This window comes from Stegodyphus dumicola, chromosome 10 (genome assembly GCF_044657685.1).
Source record: "Stegodyphus dumicola isolate Sdum_Otavi_A_Nest chromosome 10, ASM4465768v1".
Classification (NCBI taxonomy): domain Eukaryota; kingdom Metazoa; phylum Arthropoda; class Arachnida; order Araneae; family Eresidae; genus Stegodyphus; species Stegodyphus dumicola.
In genome coordinates, this window is record NC_140777.1 from 137,951,075 (window position 1) to 137,976,209 (window position 25,135).

Genomic DNA, 25,135 nt, shown 5'->3' on the forward strand with positions numbered 1-25,135 from the left:
ATGGCTGTATATCGCAATTCTACTGACAAATGTCGCCTCGAACTCATTTTAACACTTTTGACTGTCTCGAATTTGTTGAATATACCGTCGTTCGTTGACTGGAGATTATAGGCTAAACTACTGGTTTTAAGCTATATCGCAATTATGCAAAGCAATGGTAGCGCAACTTCTTGGTATAATGCTACTCGATGTGGCTTTCTTTTATTTGTAACATATCCAAATGTCATGAATTTCGAATTATTTTTAGTCGATTTATTGTGATTTTTCAATTTATTGCTTAATTTTTAGAAACCAGTGAACTTCAAAAGTTTTTTTTTGGGGGGAGCAGTGTGTTTGTTTTTGGGGGCTGTTGTTGTTGTCCTTACGGTTTCTAAACCCTGCCGCTCTTTGCCTCTCTAATTTCTAATACTTTGCGTCTGGCGCAGCAGCAACGAGAAGCACCGGTTTTGGCATTGGCCCTGAATACTTCTGCTATTTAGTTGCACTTGTTTTTTTAATTATTAACATCGTATATAACAAGTCTTCAAAACGAGTAATATTAACGAAAATAAATATTCTTTCCTTTAGGTTAGTTTCAACAAAAAATCTGCACATTGGCACGGCTGTTTAATAAACCATGAATTCAAAAATACTGTTTTGCAAAGCCTTCCAGAAAATGGCTTTATGACTGCTAAATAACAAGAATAAACGAACTTGGCGTCACATTCAGCTATGCAGAAACCGTGTCGAGGTCATGTGGACAATTTGTATTTCTAAAAAGAGATATGTTATATTAAAAGGAGGTACTATACTGAGACTTGTTATATTACTGTAGAATGTATATAGTAAGGTATCTGTAGTATAAACGAAATGTGTGGATTTTAAGAGCTCAGGGTAAAATACAGGGTAACTCATATTGAATGAGGCAAAAAATAGAATAGTATACTACAATTCTGTAATTGATTTACTTAGCGGAATAAATTAATTTTGAAGCTGCAATTATACAAGTTTTATTTGGCAACAAGAAAATATCTTCCGATTAAGAAATCTCCACTGAAGGCAATCAAAATGGCGCCATCCATGCAAGCGAAAGCGTATTATGATTTGTAATACGCCAAAATATCATCTTTTATGGTAGTTCAAAGACATTTTCGCAAGAGATTTGGTTAAGAACCACCGCATCGTCACAACATCGAACGATGGGTGAAGCAGTTTCAGGACACGAACTGCTTGTATAAGAAAGGCCAGGACGAACAGCAGCCCAAACCAAAGTAGTTGAAAAAAAATCGTGAAGCATTTTTAAGTCCCACAAAATCAACGCCCTGGGCGAGTTTTAAATTCAGTGTAAAGGTGTGGCGTTGGAAACGAAAACGCCTACCATTTTGGCTATGCAACTTTCGGCTATGCTATGATGGTGCAAGCGTTAAAAACCTTCCGACAAACCGTTGCGTAAAGTTTCGTGTGCGAATTTCCAAGAAGGGCTGGAGATATATGGTTTCGCGAATATGCTTATTTTTACATATGAAGACGTTGTTCACGTTTCTGGCAAACTTAATCGCTATAATTTACGGTCTAGGGCACGGAAAATTCACAAGGTGTAATGGAACATAAACGTAATTCTCCAAAGGTAAACGTTGTCTGCGCCATTTCCAACAGCTGTGTTTTTGGTCTTTTATTTCTTCATAGAAAAATCGATTAGCGGGTTGCATTTAGCAAGATGTGCTATCAGAGTTGTTCTTCCCTCAGTTGGAGGAAGCGGTTCCTAGTCTCATTCTCCAGCAAGATGGTGCTCACAATATTGGCATCAAAACTTACACCAGTATCTAAATGATAGTTTATCCCATTGCCGGATTGGTCGTGCTGAATCAAACGATATGCCATTGCTTTGCTGTCCGGGAACTGAAATACCACATATAAACTTGCTGTGTCACTGGACAGGCACACATAGGACATTTACGGAAACTTGGATAACTACAGTTTCACTGTAAATTTGATTTATCAAAATAAAGTAATTATGGCATTCATAAGTATGCTTTCTTTTTGCCCCATTCTATATGAAACACCCTGTATAGTAAACTGAAATATTGTTATCATTGCTAATAACCCTGGGGTAAGGGTGCATTCGGTCATTAGTTATAGACATTGAGTGCTAATAATTACAGCGTTGTGCATTTTAATCCAAATTTTGATCTAGAATACCCAAGGAAAACATAGAACTTGCAAATTATTTAAACTAACTTTTATTGAAATTAAAGATATTGAATTTATTTTATTATTTGTAATGCATCGTTTATTTTGTTATTAAATAATAATGCATTTAATTTCCCTTTAACTTCTCTTACACAACAGTCATAAAGTTACAGTATTTATCTAGAAAATATTTATCTAGAAAATATTTATCTAGAAAATATTTATCTAGAAAATATATTCCAACGAAAGAATTTCATTTCGCTGATAGCAAAGGTTTCTGTTATTAATTTCAAAGAAAGAAATTATTTAGAAATTGTTACTTAACTATGTAGCATATATTTTGATTCAAATTATTTTAATATCGTAATACTATTTGTAATACTGTATATGTTACAAAAATGAATGATTATTTTAGCCCGAGGCAACAGCTGAGCTAAAATATATTTAAGATGATGTTTTCAAAATTATTAAATTGTAATTGTACATGGAAAAAGATGCCACTTCAGACAGAACGTTTGAAGAAAGAAGCAGCATAATAGCTAAGTGTGTGTATCAACAAAAAATTTGTTTCGATAGGTCTGAAGGTCTTTGTCGGCCCAAGATCTAAAAGTTTAAAAGCCTCTTTCGCATACCATTAACTAGCCTCTTAGGAAACTCTTGAGGTGATATCAAATACATTTAAAACATTGGTTTTAGGCAAAACGATGAATATCATCTTCCATAGTTAAAAATGGCAGAAAGGGTTTGCGTTGTTGAAATTAAGAATTATACAACATTTATCGATGGTAATGATAATTAGACAGGCGTCAGTCTCGTAATTTTAATAAATTCTTAACATTTATTTGCATAAGTAAGTCATTATCAATGTGTTGGATTTTTAGATCTACTTTGAGCTGACTTATCAGCGCAAACAAGAGGCATGTGAGTCTGGTTGGTTCGCTTTATTGTGTAAAATTTGCAACTGATTACTATTAATCTGGATTTCAGCTACCCACACAGAAGACGCAAATGTTATAATCGGCTGAAACAAAGAGAGATTTAGTACTACGAGTAAATTTGTTTGTATTTCCACATTTAGTTTTGATCTACTTTCAGTTTGTAGAGCTATACAAGTTTCATGATGTGCCCTTATGGTGCGCTATTTAAAAATAAACTTCTTGTCTGGGATTACACGTGAAAAATCGTGAAACATTTTTAAGTCTCACAAAATCTCACAAAGTATTAATATTATTTATCGAATGAAGCACAGTCAGTATGGTCGCAATTTAAAAATATCTAGAGAATTCTAGTCACAATTAAAATTCATTTTTCAACTTCGCTGTGTTCAGTCATAAATTATTGTATAAAAATTGTAGAATTGAGTTTCATCTCAATTCTTTATGTAATTTTTTTTTTAACTTTTAACTAATGAGTTTAAAAGGGTTTATTTATTTTTATATAACAGTTATTTTATGAGCATATTTACTGTCATTCTCCTTTTCTGTTTTGCTGCCAGAACGCTAATTTTACTTTGCGCGTATTCAAATGATGTAGAAAGAGATAATATTTAAAGTAAGGTTCTAGATTGTTTAGTCACAACGTGTTCCGCCTGCTGAAAGCCACGTTACTAACTGAATTTCTATTATAGCAGTCTGTCTTCGGTGTTGCTTTATTCTTGACAACAGTGCTCGCCACGCCAGTATAGGTTTGAGTTAACCTGCGCGATAATCCATTCTGTGTAGCCTTTGGGCTATCTTAAGATTTAACTTAGTTTAATTTGAAATTTCTTACTTTTGAGTTATGCCATAAATGCTGGCTGGTTTGTAAGCACAAGAAGTACCTACTGTTAAATTCTTTGAGTGCTTAATAAAAAAATCTTTTACACCCTTCTTACGTTTCTTTGTTTTTACGGTTTTACGTTTGTTCTTACGTTTCTTTTCTTACGCTGTCTTTGTCGCTTAGATCCATCTTGGGTCTCGACTTTGCTTATGCTTCAAAGAAGGTGAGTCTCTGCACGTTCTAGAACTACAGAAAATCTAACTATTAATAGAAAATGCGTTATTCATTCAAACCGCCTCTGGTAACAAACTTAAGAGTTTAATATGTCTAAAACAAAACCTAACCTAAACAATATAAGTAAAAATGTTTAGTTCTTAAAAAAAGAAGTTTTCTTTTCATCATATACTCATTCTATGGACTTTTGCAGTTTTGTTGCCATAAATGTTTCAGCTAAAGTAGCAGAAGAATAATCGAAGAGTCGCAAAAAACTAGCACATGACGTCAGATATCACATGATTTTGGTGACGTCATAGTTACGTATGTTCATATGACCTCTGCCGTCATCACAAATTCAGTCTTCATTGGTTTCGAAAGTTACGAGCTGTAATTCCATTTTTGGTCATTTTAATTACGTATCTTAATTTTGACCATAATTTAAAAATTACAGAGCTAATTATCATTTTTTAAACATTCATTTTTTACTTTTAATTATTCTTAGCTTAGATTTTTATTTTTAAATTAATTTTTTTCATAGCCATTGTTAAATGCTTCCTAAAATTTGGATTGTCAGCGGTTTTGTACTAATTTTTTGAATTGGCAGGTTCGTTTTCTAATTCATTATTTTTTGTTTCATTTTAATTGTTAATTATTTTCATTGAATTGTGCGTTCTGCTTAACTGACTTATTTAACTTAATCAGATTTTGATTATCTCAGCTTCTATTTAAGCTTAAATAAATTGTTTATTTACTTATTATAATTATTTTTAGTTGATACATTATTTTAAAATATAAACGTTTTATGACATATTAATAAATTTTAAAGTCGCAAAAAGTAGCACAAGGAAATTTCGAAAAATCCCATAGACAAAAATTTTAGTTGCACAATTTTTTGAAAATAGCAAATTTGTAAAACATCTCACCACATGCCACGAGTGTTATTTAGAGGCGGTCAAATGAAGTTGGAATGCAGTTTAACAGAGCAGAGTTTTCACTTTCTTGCAAAGTAGCATGTGAGTGAGTTAATTTGCATCAGTCTTTACCTATTATGCAATAATTATTGTTTATTTCAGGTAGGGTAATTTTAAAAATATCAAAATTAACCCTATAATTATTAACAAGTAAATTTCATTTAGCTTATTAGTAATATTAATTAGGTTACTAGTAATACGTTTTATTTATAAATGGTTCTATAGTCGTCCTTCTGCCGTATTATTAACTTTCAATTGGTGTCCGCCGATAACATCGCGGCAAAAACATCGCGGACGAAAACGTCGCGGAGAAAACAATGTAAGGCAAAAACGTCGTGCTACAAAATATCGTGGGAGAAAACATCGCAGTTCTAAAACATTGTGGTACAAAACATCGTCGTCGAAAATAAAGCGGTTCAAAAACTTCGCAGTTTAAATACATCGTCGTCGAAAATATCGTGGTAAAAAATAAAGTGTCTACAAATCATCGAATGACGATAACATTGCAGACATGCTTTTTTCAGGTTTTAATAAATGGATATTCCCATAATGATTTGTGAGCGCAAGATGTGAAGAAGGATAATTTTTACTTTCACATTCTTTTATTAAGTAATAAATTTTTGCCGAAAACGTCAGAAGGAAACTTAAGCATAGAAAATTAAATGCAACTTATAGATTATACTTTTCATGAAAATTTACCAGTAAAAACTTTATAAAAAATTATTTATTAATGGCCTTTGTTAGTTAACTATGTCGGTTTAAAATTCTATTAAGTGCTATAAGTTGCATTAATTTTCTATGCTTAAGTTTTCTTTTTATTTTCTCAGCAAACATTTATTAGTTAATAAAAATATTAAAGTAAAAATTATCTTTTTTCCATTTTGCGCTCACAAATCATTATGAGAATATCCATTTACAGTTATTAAAGCCTAAAAAAAGCATGTCTGCGATGTTATCGTCATGCGATGATTTGAAGATACTTTATTTTTTACCACGATATTTTCGATGACGATGTTTTTAAACTGCGAAGTTTTTGAACCGCTTTATTTTCGAAGACGATGTTTTGTACCACGATGTTTCAGAACTGCTATGTTTTCTCTTTGCGATTTTTTCTCCCACGATGTTTTGTAGCACGATGTTTTTGCTTTGCGTTGTTTTCTCCACGACGTTTTCGTCCGCGATGTTTTCGGCTGTAACCCTTTCAATTCACCTGATTTCCTGTATTTTATCTTCTCTTACAGAAGGAGGAAAAAGTCTTGCCCTCACAATAAGCAAAAACGCCATATCAGCTGCAGCTATTAACAATCTTAAAACTTTGCAAATCGCGGACGAAAGCGAGTACATTTCTGGATATAAAGAGCGACGAATGAAGCAAAGATCTTTAGATGTTAAATTTAAATTTCGGGTATTTCCAAGCATTTTAATATCTAAAATATTAAAATATCTTTTCAAAACCTGAAATTTTTTTGACGACCCTGTTTATCACTATCTCATAATACAATCTATAGCTTTAACAACGGCGGCACATTTCCCTTGGTACTGCCTTATACGAAGTACAGAAAGTATTGCAATCGCAAAAAGGTTCAGGTATCACATTTCAACGAAAACATCCATTTTTAATGCCATCGATTTCATTTGAACGATTTCTGTTGTGTGACATCTGTACGTATGGGCAGAAAGAATTGCAAAATGGATTTGTAATGGATTCAGAAGGGATTTTTTTTCATGACAACTGTGAGTATGTATGTATATATATCTCGCATAACTCAAAAACTAGTCATAGAACTATGAAATTTTGCATATGGAACTGCTATAATATCTAGTTGTACACCTCCCTCTTTTGTTGCAATAGCCCCACTAAACGCATGTATATATATATATATATATATATATATATGCATAACCACCTTGCTTGGAAAGCTCTGTTTTTTTATTTTTATATGTTGGTAAATCGTGCACTTTTTGCTTTAAATGGGATTGAATTATGTTTTTCTTATATTCTACTTAAGGTTTTAAGGCTTTGGTTAACATGCAATAAATGTAGAATTACCAATTAAATGGGATTGAATTATGTTTTTCTTATATTCTAGTTAAGGTTTTTAAGGCTTTGGTTAACATGCAATAAATGTAGAATTAGTGTAAATGACGCTAAGCCTAACATGGCGGCTATGGCTTTTGTTTACATTTGAAACTTTTATTAGTAAGTTAATTAAGTCAGTTGGTGCACTACTTCAGTATCTTTTGCCCAGTAGGACCAAAAGTTATCTTTTTGTGCATCGAAAATTTCATCTTTCTGCCGTTGGCAAAATTTTTGTTTTTGTGCAAAAATTGTTTTTTAAACTGTTTTTACTGAACTTAGTGTTTTAGGTTTTTCTGTATTTTACAGTTTTTAATAAAGATGTTTTGAGTTGTTATGTATTTTTGCCTTGCCGCGAATTGAAAAATGAATCGATTGTATGAAAAATATATCTTTAATGAAATTCGAGGAAATAAGTTTAAATGAAGTGCAGCAAAAAATGCGTGTAATTTAATAGGCCGTACAAGGAAGTCATGTGCTGTCCACATCAGGATATTTGAAAATAAATGCTACGTATAAAACTAAAAATACTATCGGGTATAGACATTCAAATGATGAACTGTAAGCCGAATTGTAATACTTTGATTATTACTGTTATTAACGTCAGTATTTCTGTGTGCTTTTTATAGAAGGAAATTAATAAAATTAGAATGCATTTAAAATAATTTTCTTGTAACGATGCTATCTTCCGTTACGCGTGCACCTATAGTTTACATAATAGATAAAAAAAAAAACTTAATGTGCTTGAAAAGTTTCCTTTAAAAACATTGTAATTATTCTTAAACAAAAAGTAAATTGGTTTAGAAGATTCATAGATCTTAATGATTTAAAATTTCCTTAAAGAAAGATGTTTTCGTTTAAATACTGAGGATAAGTTAAAAATAGTATGCGATTTGCTGTTTTATAAAATGCTTGAAAAGTATAAAATACATTAAATTTTATTTATTTTTTAAAAATTAATTAATTTTCAGAAAATGAAAGCTTAAATTTTTATTTGTACAATGGAAGAAAAGTTGTTATGTGTATTAGATTGAAATAACACTAAAGATTTAGTTTTCTAAGATACATTAATTAATTACTGCTTGAAAATTTAACCAGCACTTTACCCTATATTTTAAGTTACAGGATATAAATTTCGTTGAAATTCTGAAACAGACTATTTATATTACACAATTTCTGTAAGAAATTGATTGTAATACGAACAAAGAATATTTTACTTAAATAAATCAAATTAAATTTTAAAATCAAAATAATTATTTAAAAAAAATATTATCAATACAATTAAAAGCTTTTACATAAAAAATTCTATACAATGGATAAATTTCTTTCAGTATCTGCTTTCCTAAGCAAGTGAAATGTCTTGATGAATTAACATGCTGGTTCAAATATTAAACTATTCAATCATACGGTGAGCATAATTTGTTTGAATTTCTATTATAACGGTGTTTAAAGAAATGTTGCGCAAATTTAAAAATTCTTAGATTTTTTTAATTATATTTATTTTATTTTAATTATATGTAAAAATTACTAACCATTAATTAGAAGAATATGACTAGATGACGTCATCAAAAGTGTCCAGAAGAAAAATATCAGCATCCTGGAGATAGATCTCTGCACGGAAGATATCCGTCTAAGGAGAATCAAAGAAACAATTTTATTAATAATAAAAGATAAAAATCATTAATTTAACAAATTATCAAAATATTTCTTTTACTTTGATACATGATGTTTAATAAGCGATTCAAAAAACACTGAAATTTATTTTGCTCTAAGTTTTGAAAGAAAAATTCAAAATCGAAAAGGTAGTAATCATTGCATTTCTTACTTTAAAATGTGGTTCTTACTAACAAATTATAAAACAAAATAATTAACTTCAGATCCCTTTTTTTTCTACCGATACATAGCGTAAAACTGTGATCTGAATGTTGGAAATTAAAATTTTCTGTCTGCACTGCACCCAAACTGTATTCTTCCCGCTGTATACGTCAACATGTTTAATTCTTCAGCTCTTCTTAAAGAAACATCTCGCAAACAAGATTAGCGTAAACAAAGCAGTTGGAAATGAATTATCTCAAACATAACCTAGAAACATGATTAAAGTGTTTACTGAGAAAAATAGCATTTGGTGGCATAAGAATACAAACAGTACGAATTTGGTAACGAACGAAAATACCAAATGCATATGTGACGAAATTTAGAGTGGTAATATTTTTCTTAAAAAGTACTTTTGCTCGTAATTTTCGATATGATTATTGTAAACACTATAAAAATCGTATGAATGATTTGATATTTTATTTAGGCATCAAAACTTCATTCACCTATTCCTGGGGATGTTTTTAGACATCAGTACACAGATGGAAATTTTTAATTTGCACTTCTCGAAGTTATTTTTCTCACAAGAAATAATCAAAATAAACAGCATAAAATTAAGATGGTTATTATTTGTAAGAAAACGGATGAGGGATATTTTTAATATTAATGCATTTTTATTGAATTTAAAAGTAGAAATGTCTTTAAGAAATATTTCTAGTCGTTGGTCTTGTATATATATATATACTTCCAGTTCCAAAAAATGTTTTCAATAAAAAGCGCATGCACGTTAAGGCATTTTAAATTTAAAAAGTCAATGTAAAAAAGTAACGTTAAAAGTCAATTAAACATGTCTATTAAATATGTAGATTTAATAGGTTTTCATGATGCAGGAGACGTTATTATTATTATGGCTTCAAGATTATTATTATTATGGCTTATTCAATTATTATTATGGCTATCAAGAGCTGACGCTTGTCGAGAGTTCAAGCCAGTTTGAATGGGTAAGCTCAGTTACTCAGTAGATCAGAGTTCCGTATATCGGACTGCTTGGGGGAGGGGAAGCTCTCTGGGAATCAAGCGTGAACGGCATTTGTGCAACACGGTGTTATAGCTTACTGCTTTGTTAAAGTATGAAGAATTTTTTTAATAATACAAAACATAACTTGATTTTGATAGCGAAAAGGTTTGACTTTTAAAACTGGTCAGACTGAAAGCGTTTGATTTTTTAAAATTCATGCTTCATAATAAATTTATCTTAATATGAATCAACTTCATAAAAAACTTACGATTTCCAGATCTTCAATTTTGTTTGGTACTTTTCACTGCAGGTGAATTAAATCCCTTGAGAAATATCTCTCTTATCAAACAGAATGGGAGTAGGCGATCGTCAAGCACTAAATTCTGTGTTGTTAAAGCAGTTAATAAAATAAAATTACACCCACTCTTCCTCATAATGCATACTTATTTAGTGAGCGATTCTCAGTGAGTAATCTCGGGTTTTTCTAAAATGAGATGGCACAAAAGAAATGAAAGAGAGACAAAATTGCTCAAAGAAATGTAAACTGCTTACAAAAATTTAAAGGCTTTGCAAGATTATTAATTTCACTTGTATGTCAGGGTTTTCCTCCACTGTGAGATTGCTTATTAAAATCAGTAAGGCACAATAGACTCTTCAAGCAAAGAGCTGTTATGAAATATTCTCGAAATTCCCCAAAATTGGTTTATAATGAGAAGAAAAATGAAAAGTAATATAAGAAGTGAAAGCAGTTTTAAATTGCTCATAAGAATCTTTTTTTAGGTATAGTATTAGAAACACATTCCAAATGTGAATGTATTATTAAATAAGCATTAAAGTCTGCGGAACACGTCAGTAACCTTGAATAAACTGAAAATGGATGAGGCAACTTACACTAACCACTATTAAAATTTCAGTGGATCTCAATTTCAATGGTTCAAAAAATTTCAATGGTTATGTGCTTACCTTTTGCCTCAAAAAAATAAGCTAATATTATATATATAGCAAGAGAATGCAAATTAGGCGTTTCTCTTTTATTTTAAACTATTTTAATTAAATATTAATCTAATATTTCAAAATTTCTCAACTTCGAAAAATCTGACCACAGTCTATTGAATTTTACATTATTTCAGCATGGGCTGCAAACTAATTAATATTTTAATACAATACTATTTTTCAAATAAACCTACTATTCTGATATTACCGATTACTTGACCAAAAGTTGCTACAAAAGTAGCGACGCAAGTATATATAAAAATCAATCTTTCAATTAAAGGTTTGGAACCTTGAGATTGAATTACTAATTGATTAGATTTTGTCACTCAAACTATAACATTTGATGCGTTAGTCATCGGCAATACAATTATTTAAGGTAAACTCCCAGTTGCATCCTTTGAAAACATTTTAGCATAGAAATATGAATGCTTTAAAATAGATGTTATTAATCTGGTGAGACGATAATTATGGTTAAAATATTGCCCGTATTTGCAATATTATCAAGGAATCGAAATTTCACAAGTATTTCAATATTACCGAGACACTGAGGCTACTGTATACCCCGAGACCGTAGGAGTTGACTCGTTTTTCAAGAAATATTACACCATACAGCCGTAATTAAATTAACTGCATATTCTCATTTTTTAATCTTTTAGAATCATTCGAATCTTTTCAGTTTTTGGTGAAACAAACTGAGATTCTCAGTTTCAGTTTTTGACCAAACAAACTGAGAACCTTGGCCTGCAAAACAGCTGCAACTCGCCTTGGCATGGATGCCACAGGTTCTTGGTAGATGACTGGAGAAAGATTGTACCAAATGTCTAAGCAGCGATCACACAGATATTCCGACATGGCGGTATTTGGCCTCTAAGCTGCTGCTCCATGACATCCCAAATGTACTCTATCGAGTTACGATCCGGCGCATTAGGTGGCCAGAACATTACTTGGAATTCATTCTTATGCTCCTCGAACCATTCCAACATAATTCGAGGCTTGTAACATGGGAAGTTAGCCTGTTGGATGATTCCATTTCCAGTTGGGAAGACAGACGCCATGTAAGGGTGCAACTGATCCGCAGTTATGTTCAGATAGCCCACAGCTTTAGTCTGTTCTACCACAATTAATGGTCAGAGAGCCACACATGAAAAACGTCCCCTAAAGCATAATATTGCCACCACCAGCCTGTGTATGTCCTGTTGTACAGGAGGAAGCAACTGTTCGCCTGGAAGATGGCGTATCCTGACACGACCATGGATATGATGAATGACAAATCGTGATTCATCCGACCTTCTTTTCTTTATAAATATTAGAAAGTGTTCCATGAAGATTTTCCTTAAATTATAAACAACTCTAATGCTTTGTCGTAGCAACTGCTTTGATCCCCTTAACACATTAAATTATTCAAATATAAAATAAATAATTTTTATAGCGATACAGAGACTTTTACAATTTTTTGAGCAAAAAACGAGAAATGCCGTATGTGCCCTTGCTGAGATTTGATTCACGTATTTTCTAATCACTAGCTGACCATTTAATCACGAGAGCATGCACAGAGAATGCGTGCCGTAAGAATTCCTTACACCTTCTCTTATTTAAAAGCCAACTGGAGAGAGGCAAGAGACTCATTATATCAAATCCAGATGTTCTACAGCTTACCACTCGAGCGTCATTTTATTGACCATTGGGTTTTTTAGGAGTTTTAACTTTCTTAAATTAATTGTATCCTCGACAGGATTTGAATTCAGGTCTTCCAGCTGAACGGTAATATGATAGCCATTTACAAAGTGACAGTACGCAGAGGAATTTGTTAATTCCTTATAGCGGTAATTCGGTACTAAGGTATAACTTAGTACTGAAGCAGGACTTTAGGCTATAGTTGGCACTAAAGAAATTCAAATATTTAACTGTTCGTCTGGAAGATGGCGTACCCTTACACGACCGTGGATATGATTGAATGACAAATTGTGATTTATCCGACCAGAAATTTATCTATGATCCAATCTCTATGTTCCCGGGCCCACTGTAGGCGTAGTGGACAAGTCAAGGCATACTTTGAATCACATAGGACTAATATGAAACCAAAGTTTTAGCCCAAATGGGCGTTAGTCTAGAAGGGCTATTAGTCTCTAAACGACATTTTGCTTTGAATCACTTTAAATGTCTGAATCTCTTTTCAAATTGTTGCCGCCAAATATTAACGGCCTGTATTATATTTAAAGAAACTAAGTAATGAAGAATCTACATGGAAGTATGTATATTTCTCCCATTGTGAAAAAACAATAGTACCTAGGCCCACCAGCGGCCGAGCGGTAATGTCGCTGAACACTGGTAGTTCGGTCCGAGGTTCGAATCCCGCGAACGGGCTGGCTGCATGGGTGTTTTCGTGGTTTTCCCCATGTGTAACGTGTATACGAGCCAGTTTCCCTTAGAAAGTCCTCCACGAAAGGCATCCCTCCCCTTAGGCAGATAGCCCTAGTGTGCTTTGCCATAATTAAATACACCACCACCACCACCACCACCAATAGTACCTAGAGTCATCAAATTTTCAATAACACAGTCCTTCACCCGAACGTGGGGACCTGGAAGCCCGAATCTGGAATTTGTCTTATTGGAGGGTCTATTTCATATTTTGCATATTAACAAACTCAACAATTTCAAAGCGAGTAGTGGAAACACTGTAGGGAATAAAACTTTTTAACCTTTAGCGCGCGAGACTTCTTGTGAATCGATCGAAAATTCTAAAGATATGCTGATTTTAAATATTTTTAGCCGAGTGTGACGTTAGCTCTCAGAACGTGTATATGTTTGTAAAGGAATAAAACATCCATTTGGGGGTAATATCTGAAAGCCTTTCAGAATTTTTTATACTGTATTAATTTTATTCTTTTTTATTTCTAAATTTTATACAGAAGTTCCTCTGTTTAGAAATTTAGGCAAAATTTAAAAGTTCCCTTTCTCCTTTGTTCTGAATTTTTATGAAGATTGTTTCACTACTGTAAATTTTAATGGCTACGTTTTATTGCTATGTATAAAACGCTAAAAATGTACTGCGACGTATGTATATGAGCTTGAAATATTCATGAAAAATAGACAAATTAATCAAACTGAATGAATTGTAAACCGGATCAAATATCATCTTACGAAAGCTTCGACTGGGATCACCAGGGCAGCAAACGCAAGTTTACAAGGAACGCAAGAATGTAGTTTCTATTTAAGGCATGAGGATGGAGGAAACGTTCGTTTTCTTACGCTTTGAAGTACTGATTGCACGATATAATAACAGCAGATTAGTTCTTCAAATTCATTTCTAGTTTGCTCGAATACGCCAAGCACAAACACAAATTATCTATGTAGTATTAGGAATTGATGTCCAGATCATTATTCAGAGGATATGCCAACATTAATTATTGCAATGACTGGCATTTAAAAATTTCAATATAGTTAGCATATAATGTTTCCGCCCATTAAAATAAATACCATATAATACTATTTATTATAGAATTACTATGTAATAGAATGCAGTAGCGGAATTACTATGTAATTCTACTACTATTTTTAGTCTATTACGTAGTAATTATTATATTACATTATTCTATTACATAGTAATTATATTTTATTACATAGTAATTGCAATGTAATTCTACTATCATATAACTTCTATCTAGCTACTATATAACTACAGTATAATTCTAAAGTATTCTGCTACTATATACTACTATATAACTACAATATAGTTGTAAAGTAATTTGCTACTATATACTATTATATAACTGATATATAATTATAATGTATTCTGATAGTATATAATACTATATAACAACTTGGTAATTCTAATGTAATCTGTTACTATACACTACTATATAATTCTAAAGTATTCTGCGACCATATATTACTTTATAACTACTACATAATTATAAATTCGGCTACTATAAATGCTATGGTATTTTTAAATTCTGCTACTATGTACTACTATATAAATACTGCATAATTCTGGAATAAGGGGTCAGGAATAAGCAAGAGGTAATTTTGAATTCCAAATTAAATTTTATATTAAAATTAATAAAATGGATGCAATAATATAAATTAACTCTCTTAAGTATAGGATTTGGACAGCCTGGCATACACTCGAGCCCGTTTAATAAACAACTGCATAGCTAATAAATACAAATAAAGAAACATTTCTATTTGGAATTATTCAAGCGTTTTAAATATCCCATGTTTCTAAATTTAAATAGGAATTAAAGAGGATTGTTCAACAGTTTCGTACCGGGTAGACAGTGCTCTCGATTCCGGACAAGGAGCCTTTAGTATTTATACGACGGCGTTGTGGGTTTTTTTTTTTTCCTGGATTTCTATTTACATCTGTGGAAAAATGTATTATAGAATATGACTGAAGTATTTTCCTTAATTAGCTTTAATCCAATGGTTTAATGCTACAAAAACAGTATCAACCATTTAGTATTTCATTTAAAAATTTTCTGCGACGTTAATTACGTACTAACAAAATAATTTAAAAAAATAAAAAAAGGAATACATCATTTAAAAAAATCTGAAAGGTTTCAGATTTTAAATTACGTCCAAGGGGACTTTTTTTAACGTTTATCAAAGATATAGGTAGACAACTAGTAGAGGACTATCCAGAAAGAAATATTCAGGTATAAATTCTTTTTCGTTTCTTTTATTAAAAAAATAAAAAAAAAACACAAATTAAAAAAAATATGAAAGGTTTCAGATTTTAAATTATGTTCAAAAGGGGCGTTTTTTTAACGTTTCGTGTGTTACCTTTATTTATTAAATATCATGTTCTTCGCACTTAAACCATAAATTTCAGTTCAATGGCAATGTCGCAAAATAATTTTAAGACGAGCCTATCTTTAGAATTTCCGATACACAGTTCCTTGCGCTGGAGATAAAAAGGTTCCCCCCACCCGTAGATTGTTGCCATTGCTCGCTTTCAAATCGTTGAGTTCATTACCCAAAAATTCATTAAAGTTTTACAAAATATGAAATCGATCATAAAACAAATTCCAAGTTTCAAATTTGGGCTTCCACATGCCCATATTGGCAATAAGATTACGTCATTAAAAATTCGATGTCTCTATGTACCGTTATTTTATCACATGTGAGAAAGATACCTACATTTATGCAGATTTTTCATTATTTAATTTCTTCGAATGTAATGCAGGATTCTAACATTTGGTGGCAACAGTTTGAAAAGTGAAACGGTCATTTATAGTGCTTCAACGCAAAATCGCAAAACGAAAACAATAGTCCTTCAGGGACAAAGGCCCTTTGGACTAATTATACATATTCAAATAAATTTATTATTATTGCATTAAAACGTAATTAATTTATGATTTAAGCACATTTAACTGACATCACATGCTTGGATAACACAAACGCTGCTTTAATTTCCGTAAAAAATAATTAATTAGAGAAAGCCTGGAAGCCTCAACAGCTTAAAGGAAGGAATACTTTCATGCCTTGCTGAAAGAAACTGGTTAGTATTTATCTGATATATGACAGAATGCCATGAAAATGTTATATAACATCTAGATTCTCCAGAAATCATCAGTGTTTAAACGTTTTTGTCGTAGGCCACTGGTGAGCTCATTTACCTTTCAGTTTGGGAGTCAAAATAAGCTGACACTGCGTTCTCTATTTTTATCTTATTTACAAAATACAATTAATTCACACATTTGTTTTTAAAATTCCCACAAGGACATCTTATAACCTACAGGAAAAGCATTTTCTGGCTACATTTTATGTAAAATGTTTAGATGAAATTCCCAGTTTCAAGAATTGTACTTGGATTCGCAACCATAAGAGTACTAAGATGGCAGGCTAACAATTTAAGGACTGGTTTGCCATTTTTTACAATCAGTTATCGTTAAGGAATGTGAGAATTAGACATGGCCTGAGTGGTTAAACCTCTCAACTAATCTTTAGACTCATGAGACTCATTCTGTGACGCAATGTTGCAGTGATTTCCGCTCGCAAATGGTTTTTTAATCCTTAATCATACATCACAGCGTCCCATTTTAATAGCTCGTATCTTGTTTCACAAATAATCAGTCCCATAAATTTTACTACATATCGTGGTTTCTGTTGCAGTTTTTTAAAGCATAATTCAATACGACACTTTTTAAAACTAAAAAAAAAATAAATAAAAAGATTAAAATATGTTCAACTAAGTCAAATATTGACTTGAGGTTAGTTACTGCTTCTCTAGTTCAAGATAAAAAAATGTAACTAGAAATTTTCAGAAAATTACTTGACAAATACTGTTAAAAATCACAAATATTTCCTTATCCAAACAAGGCAAAATGTAATATGCAATTTTAAGTTAGTTTAGTAGAAACCTTTTCTTCTAAACTAAATTAAGACTGCATTAATTTATTGATGCAAAATTGAAATATGTAAATATAAATATTCCGAATTGAAATGAATTTATACATTAAGGTAGCACAGAAATTTATTTATGAATTCTTTCTGCACAACACATATTTTAAATTCAGGGAGGGAGTAATACTGTTAAAAATCACAAATATTTCCTTAGCCAAGCAAGGCAAAATGTAATATGCAATTTTAATTTAGTTTAGTAGAAATCTTTTCTTCTAAACTAAATGAAGACTGCATTAATTTATTGAAGAACCCATACATGCAAAATTGAAATATGTAAACATAAATATTCCGAACTGAAATGAATTTATACATTAAGTTAGCACAGAAATTTATTTATGAAGTCTTTCTGTACACCACATATTTTAAATTCAGGGAGGGAGTAATGTAAGTTTTTCTTAATTTAGATAAAAGTTGGAAAAAATCCGTCGTTGTTAACTTAGCACTACACCAAAATTTGTAAGGCACTGCAACATGAGCTGACAGTTTTGGAATAAAACATAAACAAATAAGCTGCATGGTCGTTTATACAACCAAAGAAAAAAAAAAAAAAAAAAAAAAAAAAAAAACGAACGCAGCGTCTACATATGGTACCCATTCTCGGAACATTTTGAGCCAGTGGGGCTTCATTGAAATAAATTCCTTACTTCTAGGTCGCTTCAAACTTTCAGCCATTCAAACGATTTTTGTATATAATGTTGCAGAATCAAAAATTATTTAATCTTGCAGAAGATTCTTTTTCTTCTCTCCTCAAAAGGGATGACTGTTGTCTTATAGTGGATCATGGCTCATGTTGAAATAACTAGGAATGAATTTTATGGAAAAGGGAACCGAAATTTTGCAATCAAATAATAATGAGGTACCATTTATATCGAAGAAAAGAAGAGTAAAAAATAAACTGACGAAAAATTTTGATGTTAAATTACTTGAAGAAGTTATGAATGAAAAGAGGAGATTCACTTTACAATATCCCGCACTCTTCTGGATCCATCGCAGTTTCGGCGTTCCGTTTCCAGATAGGACATGATTGTCTCGCTAAACATCAGTACCGAATTATATATGACAGTCCCTTTGAGCAACCAGAATTTTGAGATGGACAGAGATTATTTGCTAAAATGTCCCTCGTTGAAGGAAGAAAACCTATACAGTCGATATTGGCAGGCTAGACAGTTAATGCAATCGGCATCCAGCAACTAAATTAAAAAACTTTTATTCTTAATGTAGTCAGTCATATGTTATTTCCTTTTCCAGCTTTGTTGTAGATATTGTTATTGTAATTAGGTTAGTTACAGCTTTGTCTTTTTAGTCCAAAGAAGATTGAGTTTAGGAGCGACTGGGAAACAAATGAAAGGAGCTGGACTTTAATTTGAAGTATTAAATGGGATGATGAAGGATTAGAAAATTTATTATATGCAATGTCATTCACTGACAGTAGAAAGAAAACTAAGTTAATAGAAGACGGAGACGCCATCATTCTAACAAGAGGCTAGGTAATATTTTCTAGAGTTCTCCGCATATTTAGAGTTAGAAGATGCGTCAGATAACATTATAAGATTTTGTTGCCGTTGTGCCTCAGGACATAATTACATAACTTACACAGTTATTACATTATTTCTGATACTCAAATTATTTTACAGCAGAACATACACTTACAATAGTACACTTTACAAACTTACAGAAATTTACAAACGTATATTGCGAGACATCGAGGCAGAATAGTAATACAAAGTGTTAAGCTTCTAAAAACAAACTGAGTGAATATAAACTCTAGGCAATAATCCTATTAAACCATCTGAAAAAAAAGAAAAGAAATGTTAAAAAAATTATGTAACGAGGCATAGGTCGGCTATGCTTTGTCCAAGTTCTGCAACCTTGGTGACAATCTGTGCGATTCATGCCACCATATGACGCTGTTTTAAATAAACTTGCAGAAGGCTTGTGTATTGGTACAAGGGATTTTAAGATGGTCTGCAATAAATCTAAAAGAAACAGTAATACCTTTCAGAATATTAAATTCTTCTGATAAAGTGGCCAGAATGGAGCATAAAGGCAGCACAGCAAGCAAATGCGTAATAGGTCGCAATTTTTTATCGGTATGGATGAGCAATACCTGCGTGTGGGAACAGTGAGACATGAAATGGTGTTGGGTGTTGGTGTATTGAGAATACGGCAAAGCACACTAGGGCTATCTGCCTAAGGGGAGGGATGCCTTTCGTGGAGGACTTTCTAAGGGAAACTGGCTCGTATACACGTTACACATGGGGAAAACCACGAAAACGCCCATGCAGCCAGCCCGTTCGCGCGATTCGAACCTCGGACCGAACTACCAGTGTTCAGCGATTTTACCGCTCGGCCGCTGGTGGGCGAGACATGAAATGGTTTACGAAAAGCGTCTGTATGATATTCGTCATCAGATTTCTTAATCTCTACGGTAAGGAAGAAACGAAAATGGTTGAATTTACAAGTAAATTCCATGTTTTCCTCCAATTAATGCAGAAAAATGGATTCCACCTGTCCCAAAGAACAAGTATGCCATTTTCTTTAAGTGCGAATTAAACATCCGTGAAACTCGGAATTCAATATAACGTGTGTAAATTTCACAAAGGATAGGACATAGTGTAGTGGTAGCGTTAAAAGGGTGAAACTCGGAATTCAATATAACGTGTGTAAATTTCACAAAGGATAGAACACAGTGTAGTGGTAGCGTTAAAAGGGGGGGACTCTCTCTTTACTGCACTCACACACTCATACATATGCATACACAAAAGGCAAAAACCAATCACCCAGCCACTTGTTCAATTTATACGATTTTTTTAAAGGGCATTTTATGTGCTTCTACTTGTTCACAGCGATTTTGTAAGCCACTTAATGAATATGAATACCTTCAGAAGGAAAGTTAAAAGCACTGAGATAAAAAAAAACATAATAAATCTATTAAGGATAAATTTAATTTAAGCACTGGTCCTCGATATCAATCATCTACGCTTTCAAATTAAATGCACAGATGCAGTATAAGCATATAAATGTTTGATCTCAAAGTCATCTGCATACAATCATATCGGGCGTGGTTGAATTCTTTATGAAGCAAATATTTCTGAAGTAATGATTCATTTTTCCTGTAATCTGAATTACAGGAATTCGGCCCAATAAAAGGCGGAAACTGGAATTAAACTCTGATGTATTGTTAAGTTGCTAACAATGCTTCAGAATTACTTGCTAACAATGTTGCATGCTACTAACACTAGTTGTTTATAGCTGACTACTTCTAAATCTTCAGACAGTGTTGCGGTCGGGCACTTTACTCTTTCAAATGAATCTTTCTATAAGTATTTTTGGAGAAAAAATATTTATTTAGCTTCTATCTGCAATATTTTATAATGGTAATAGTTAGCTGCTTCATACCGATTCATTTTTTCACCTTTCATCCTCAGCTCGAAATCGTGCCGATTTGTCCTTCTGCTTTCTCCCTTCGATTTCCTCTTTCATCTTCTGCTCGGAAAGTCATTTTTTTAGATGAAAAGCACTGTCTTTCTTGAGTTAAAATTGTTTAGATGAGTTTTCATTTTGCTTAGCTGATGATTTTTAATATTTCTAAACTATGTTTTTGATAAGTTAATCAATTTAATTTTACGTAGAATATTGAATTTCAGGAAGAGACAAAATTCACATAGCAATATCTTAATTGTATTTTTTACACAATGCTTATTTTTAGTTTCACTTATTTTCAAAGCAACGAAACTGCGGCTCCCCTATTTTAATACCAAAAATATACAACAAATGACTAGTAAAGTTTAACATAAGTGTTTTAATAAAATTATAGTGAATCTTCTCTAACAGGCTACCCACCCTTCCATAATATTTTGGTCGTTACTAAAACATGATGTTCAACGATAGTTATTTTTATGTATGCTTTCAAAAACACTGACTGTTTCTTAACGTGTTCGTCTTATGGAGACAATCGTCACTAGAAAGTTCATTATAATTATTTTTAACAGATAATAACGGAATCAATCTAATTAATTCACCAGAATTTTTTGCAAGAAGAATGATACTATTAGTAACGGAGGACGTGGGCACCATTCCCTCTACCATTACGGTTAATCGGTTCTGCCCACGTCCGCCCTTATCTAGTATTTATTAATAAATCAAAGGTTTTTACATTGCCATATAGTGCCATATAAAAAAATTAGTAAAAATAAAAATCTTAAAGTAGTACTTTATAGTCCTTCATGAAGTGTATCTTTGTAAGTAATTCTTTATGAAATGTCGAAATTTGTCCTTAGTAAAAAACGTTTGAAACTTATTCCCTCGTTCTTCTTCAAGAAGTTCTTCTCTTTGGTTCTTCTTTTCTTCGTTACTCTCTTTCCTTCAATATTCTTTTCATTTAATCTTCGTTAAATTTTCCTTTCTTCTATCTTAATGTCTTTCCTCCATTTTACATGCAGAAAGAATGGTCAAATATTACATTTTCTGTTGAACTGATCATTCAGGTAAGCTTTGTTTTAATTCTGTTTCACATAAAAATAATCTTTCAAGCATGGCCAAAATGTTTTTGGTTATAAACTAATTTCTCAAATAGTATCATTTTCTCTTTGATTTTCAGGTGCTGCTGGTACACCGAGTGAGTTTTATGTGAGACGAATAAAAGGGTGAAGAATACATAGAATGCAGTTCCCACTGTAAACATGTAGAAAGCAGTATTATGATCTAGGAATGTATTGGATCAGATCTGTAACAAAAATGACCATTTTTGAAGGCCATATGTATAGCTAAAAATGCATCAGTGTTCTTGAAACGACCATAAAATCATATTTCTGTAAATTACTCGGTAAAGCAAACGTGCACTGCGTTAAATTTCAGCATGGTAACGCACCACACCACAAATCGGCGATTCCAATGCACTGGATTTTTCATGATCTTCTTAGTAATAGGGATACTTTAAACTGGTCCCCTGATCTTAACTCGATATTACAAAGGTGAGGGAAATAAACGATTTTTTAAATCAAATGATGATTGTTTTAAAGTGAAAGATACGCCAATATACAGTAACATCCAAAGTTACCCTTCAAACTGCTGAGAAAGTTTGGAATGGCATGAATGTGAAAGAGAGTCGTAAACTAGTGGCTAGTATGCCGAGCAAAACTGCTGCTGCACACAAAGCGAAAAGTGGAACATTAAATGTTAAATATGTCAATAAATAAGTCTTATATTGAATGATAGATGCCCGGTTTTTATTTATCTCAGAATTATTCCAAATGAAATGCAATGTTATGTGTCTAATACTTTTGACCAAAGCTGTATTTTATATAAAAATACGTAATGGATACAAACACGCATAGGCAATGCATACGCCCGTCAGCAGCGAGAGGTAAAGTCGTTGAATACTAGTAGTTCAACTTAGGATCAAATCCTGGCGAAAGGGCCAGTTGCATGATTGATTTTCTCCATGCGTTGTAGAGACATTAGATTATTTCGAGGCCGGAAGGATGAAAAATGAGCAAACGCCTTCACCGGGAATCGAACCACGGACTTCTCAAATACGCGCTGAGTGTGCAGACCATCACACCACGAAGGCATGCCAAGAAGTAGGGAGAAATACCTTATAGCGTAACGTGCATAAGAGTCAATTTACCTTAAAACGTCCTACGCGAAGGCATTCCATCCTACAGGCAGATAGCTGTCGAGCTGTTTTGCTTTAATCAATTAACCTAACAAACCTAATGTAATACAGACAAAGTAGGAACACAGCACTTGACTGATGAAAATGGTCGCGCTGTTCCGACAGTTAACAGAACATTAAAATAGCAACTAGACAGACTTATTTCTGTTTAGTTACTTCTTATTTTTATAACTGTCAGAAATGACTTAAAACTGTTTTGTTTTAACTCATTTCTGACATCATACATTTCTGACATCTGTCATTATTAATTCATCTGCTGAATCAGTTTATGTCAAGTCAATTAGTATGACCGTTGATATGTTGATGCTACGATCCTTAAATAATCAAACCGTTGATATGTTGATGCTATGATCCTTAAATAATCAATCATCCTGTTCAACATTTATGGCAGAACTGCAAAGCCGAATTAGAACACTCAGTCCTTTTGTCGCATCTACACATGGCAGAAATGTTATTTTCGTTCAACTGATTTTCCAATCCATCACTTACGTATTTCTTCACAAATCCACAACCAAGTAAAATTACCTTTAAATTAGTCGTATACTGAGCCTCAAAAGAAAATTTAAAGACACAACAAAAATCGCTACGTTTAAACTTAAGATAATATGAAAGCTGTATCTCTGTGAATAAAATGAAATTCACGTCGATAATAAACTAAATACGATCCTTGCTTTTAATTCTTCAACAGCTAGAACTGATGAAAAACTGAAACCTACTATTGCAACAAGAAGTCGTAGAATTGAATATATAGCATCATTAATAACTAATACATTACAAAGTCTTTACTCCGGACTCGTCGGGACTTCGGCGATTCCGGATTATAGATCATCAATTTAAATCTGGTAGGATGGCATGCAGATATTATAAAATTAAAAATATGAAAACGTAATTTATGAAATAAAGAGCAATTATGATCTAAAGGGTATCAAAACTTACATAAAAAAGCTTAATATTTATTTGTTTACTTTATTAAACATTTCTTTCAATGTAAGTTGTTTAAGTTGCTTCGTTTTTTGTGCTAATACTTTCTCTTTAATTCTATAAACAGATATAATTTCTTGTTCAGTTCCACTGTTCAAGTCCCGTAATTGCTGTGTCGAGAATACCGACTAACTTGTCAATCAAAATAAACAAAGCGAAAGCATGTTTCGATGTACCGCTTCCGGAATTTCGATAACCTCTCTGTCACTTTCTTCACTATCAGAAGCGGTACATCGAAACATGCTTTCGCTTTGTAGATCCTGTGGCAGCTCCAGAATCGAAAACTCTTTCTGACATAATCGAAAGTTCAAGCTTACTTATTATAAAATTGCTCTAACAGTCTGCAAAAAATAATAAGCCGGATACAACGCAATCTGCAACATTAACTGAAATAGATAATTAGATAATTTTAGCCTAGCTTATACCTCCATTATACATTAAACGCGCATGCGTAAACGCATATGCGCATGTATAACAGTATTATGTGCATGCGTAAAGGTATGCGCATGCGTAAAATCTACGCATGCGCAGAAAGTTTGTAACTTTGAGGTCCGGATTATAGATCATTCTGGATTATGGACGTCCGGATTAAAGACTTTACTGTACAATAATTTATAAAAGATTTCTATTGTATTAGTGTTATAAGTGCTTTTATTATACTCATTGTCAAGAATTTCTGGTATACATTTTATACCAGAAACCTTTGTTGTACTCAATACATAATAAGAGAATTATAGAATATAATTAGCCATTAATCAATCTTTAAAAAATTTATATTTGCCGATTTTCGTTTTATAAATTTGATTAATAAGATCAGAAGTTTGATTAATAATATATTTTCATTTCCGAAATTTTAATTCAGAGAAATGATCGTTAAATCTTCGTAATGTATTTGTTTGAGAGTATCTTTTTATATAGCAAATATTATTCGGACATTAGACTTTTCTCCCTTATTATTGAATCTCTTATATAACTTTTAATTCATCTTTTCTTGTTGTATTGCTTAGACATATTTAAGTGAATTCTTAAAAATATTTCAATATTAGGAAAAAAGAAAG

General features: G+C 32.2%; 1 protein-coding gene across 3 annotated transcripts in view; it reads right to left on the bottom strand.

The window, feature by feature from the left end:
* LOC118186637 (alkaline phosphatase-like) overlaps positions 1 to 25,135 on the bottom strand; it is a 157,706-nt gene that overhangs the window by 97,729 nt on the left and 34,842 nt on the right. For 2 of the 3 annotated variants that reach the window (XM_085825588.1, XM_085825586.1), the window contains exon 2: positions 8,724 to 8,821. In XM_085825588.1, coding sequence (XP_085681714.1) covers positions 8,724 to 8,787 — 64 coding nt within the window. In that variant the 5' untranslated portion in view covers positions 8,788 to 8,821. Of the gene's footprint in view, positions 1 to 8,723; positions 8,822 to 9,016; positions 9,155 to 25,135 lie in introns of those variants that run through there. The other variant, XM_085825587.1, reaches the window with a different exon arrangement.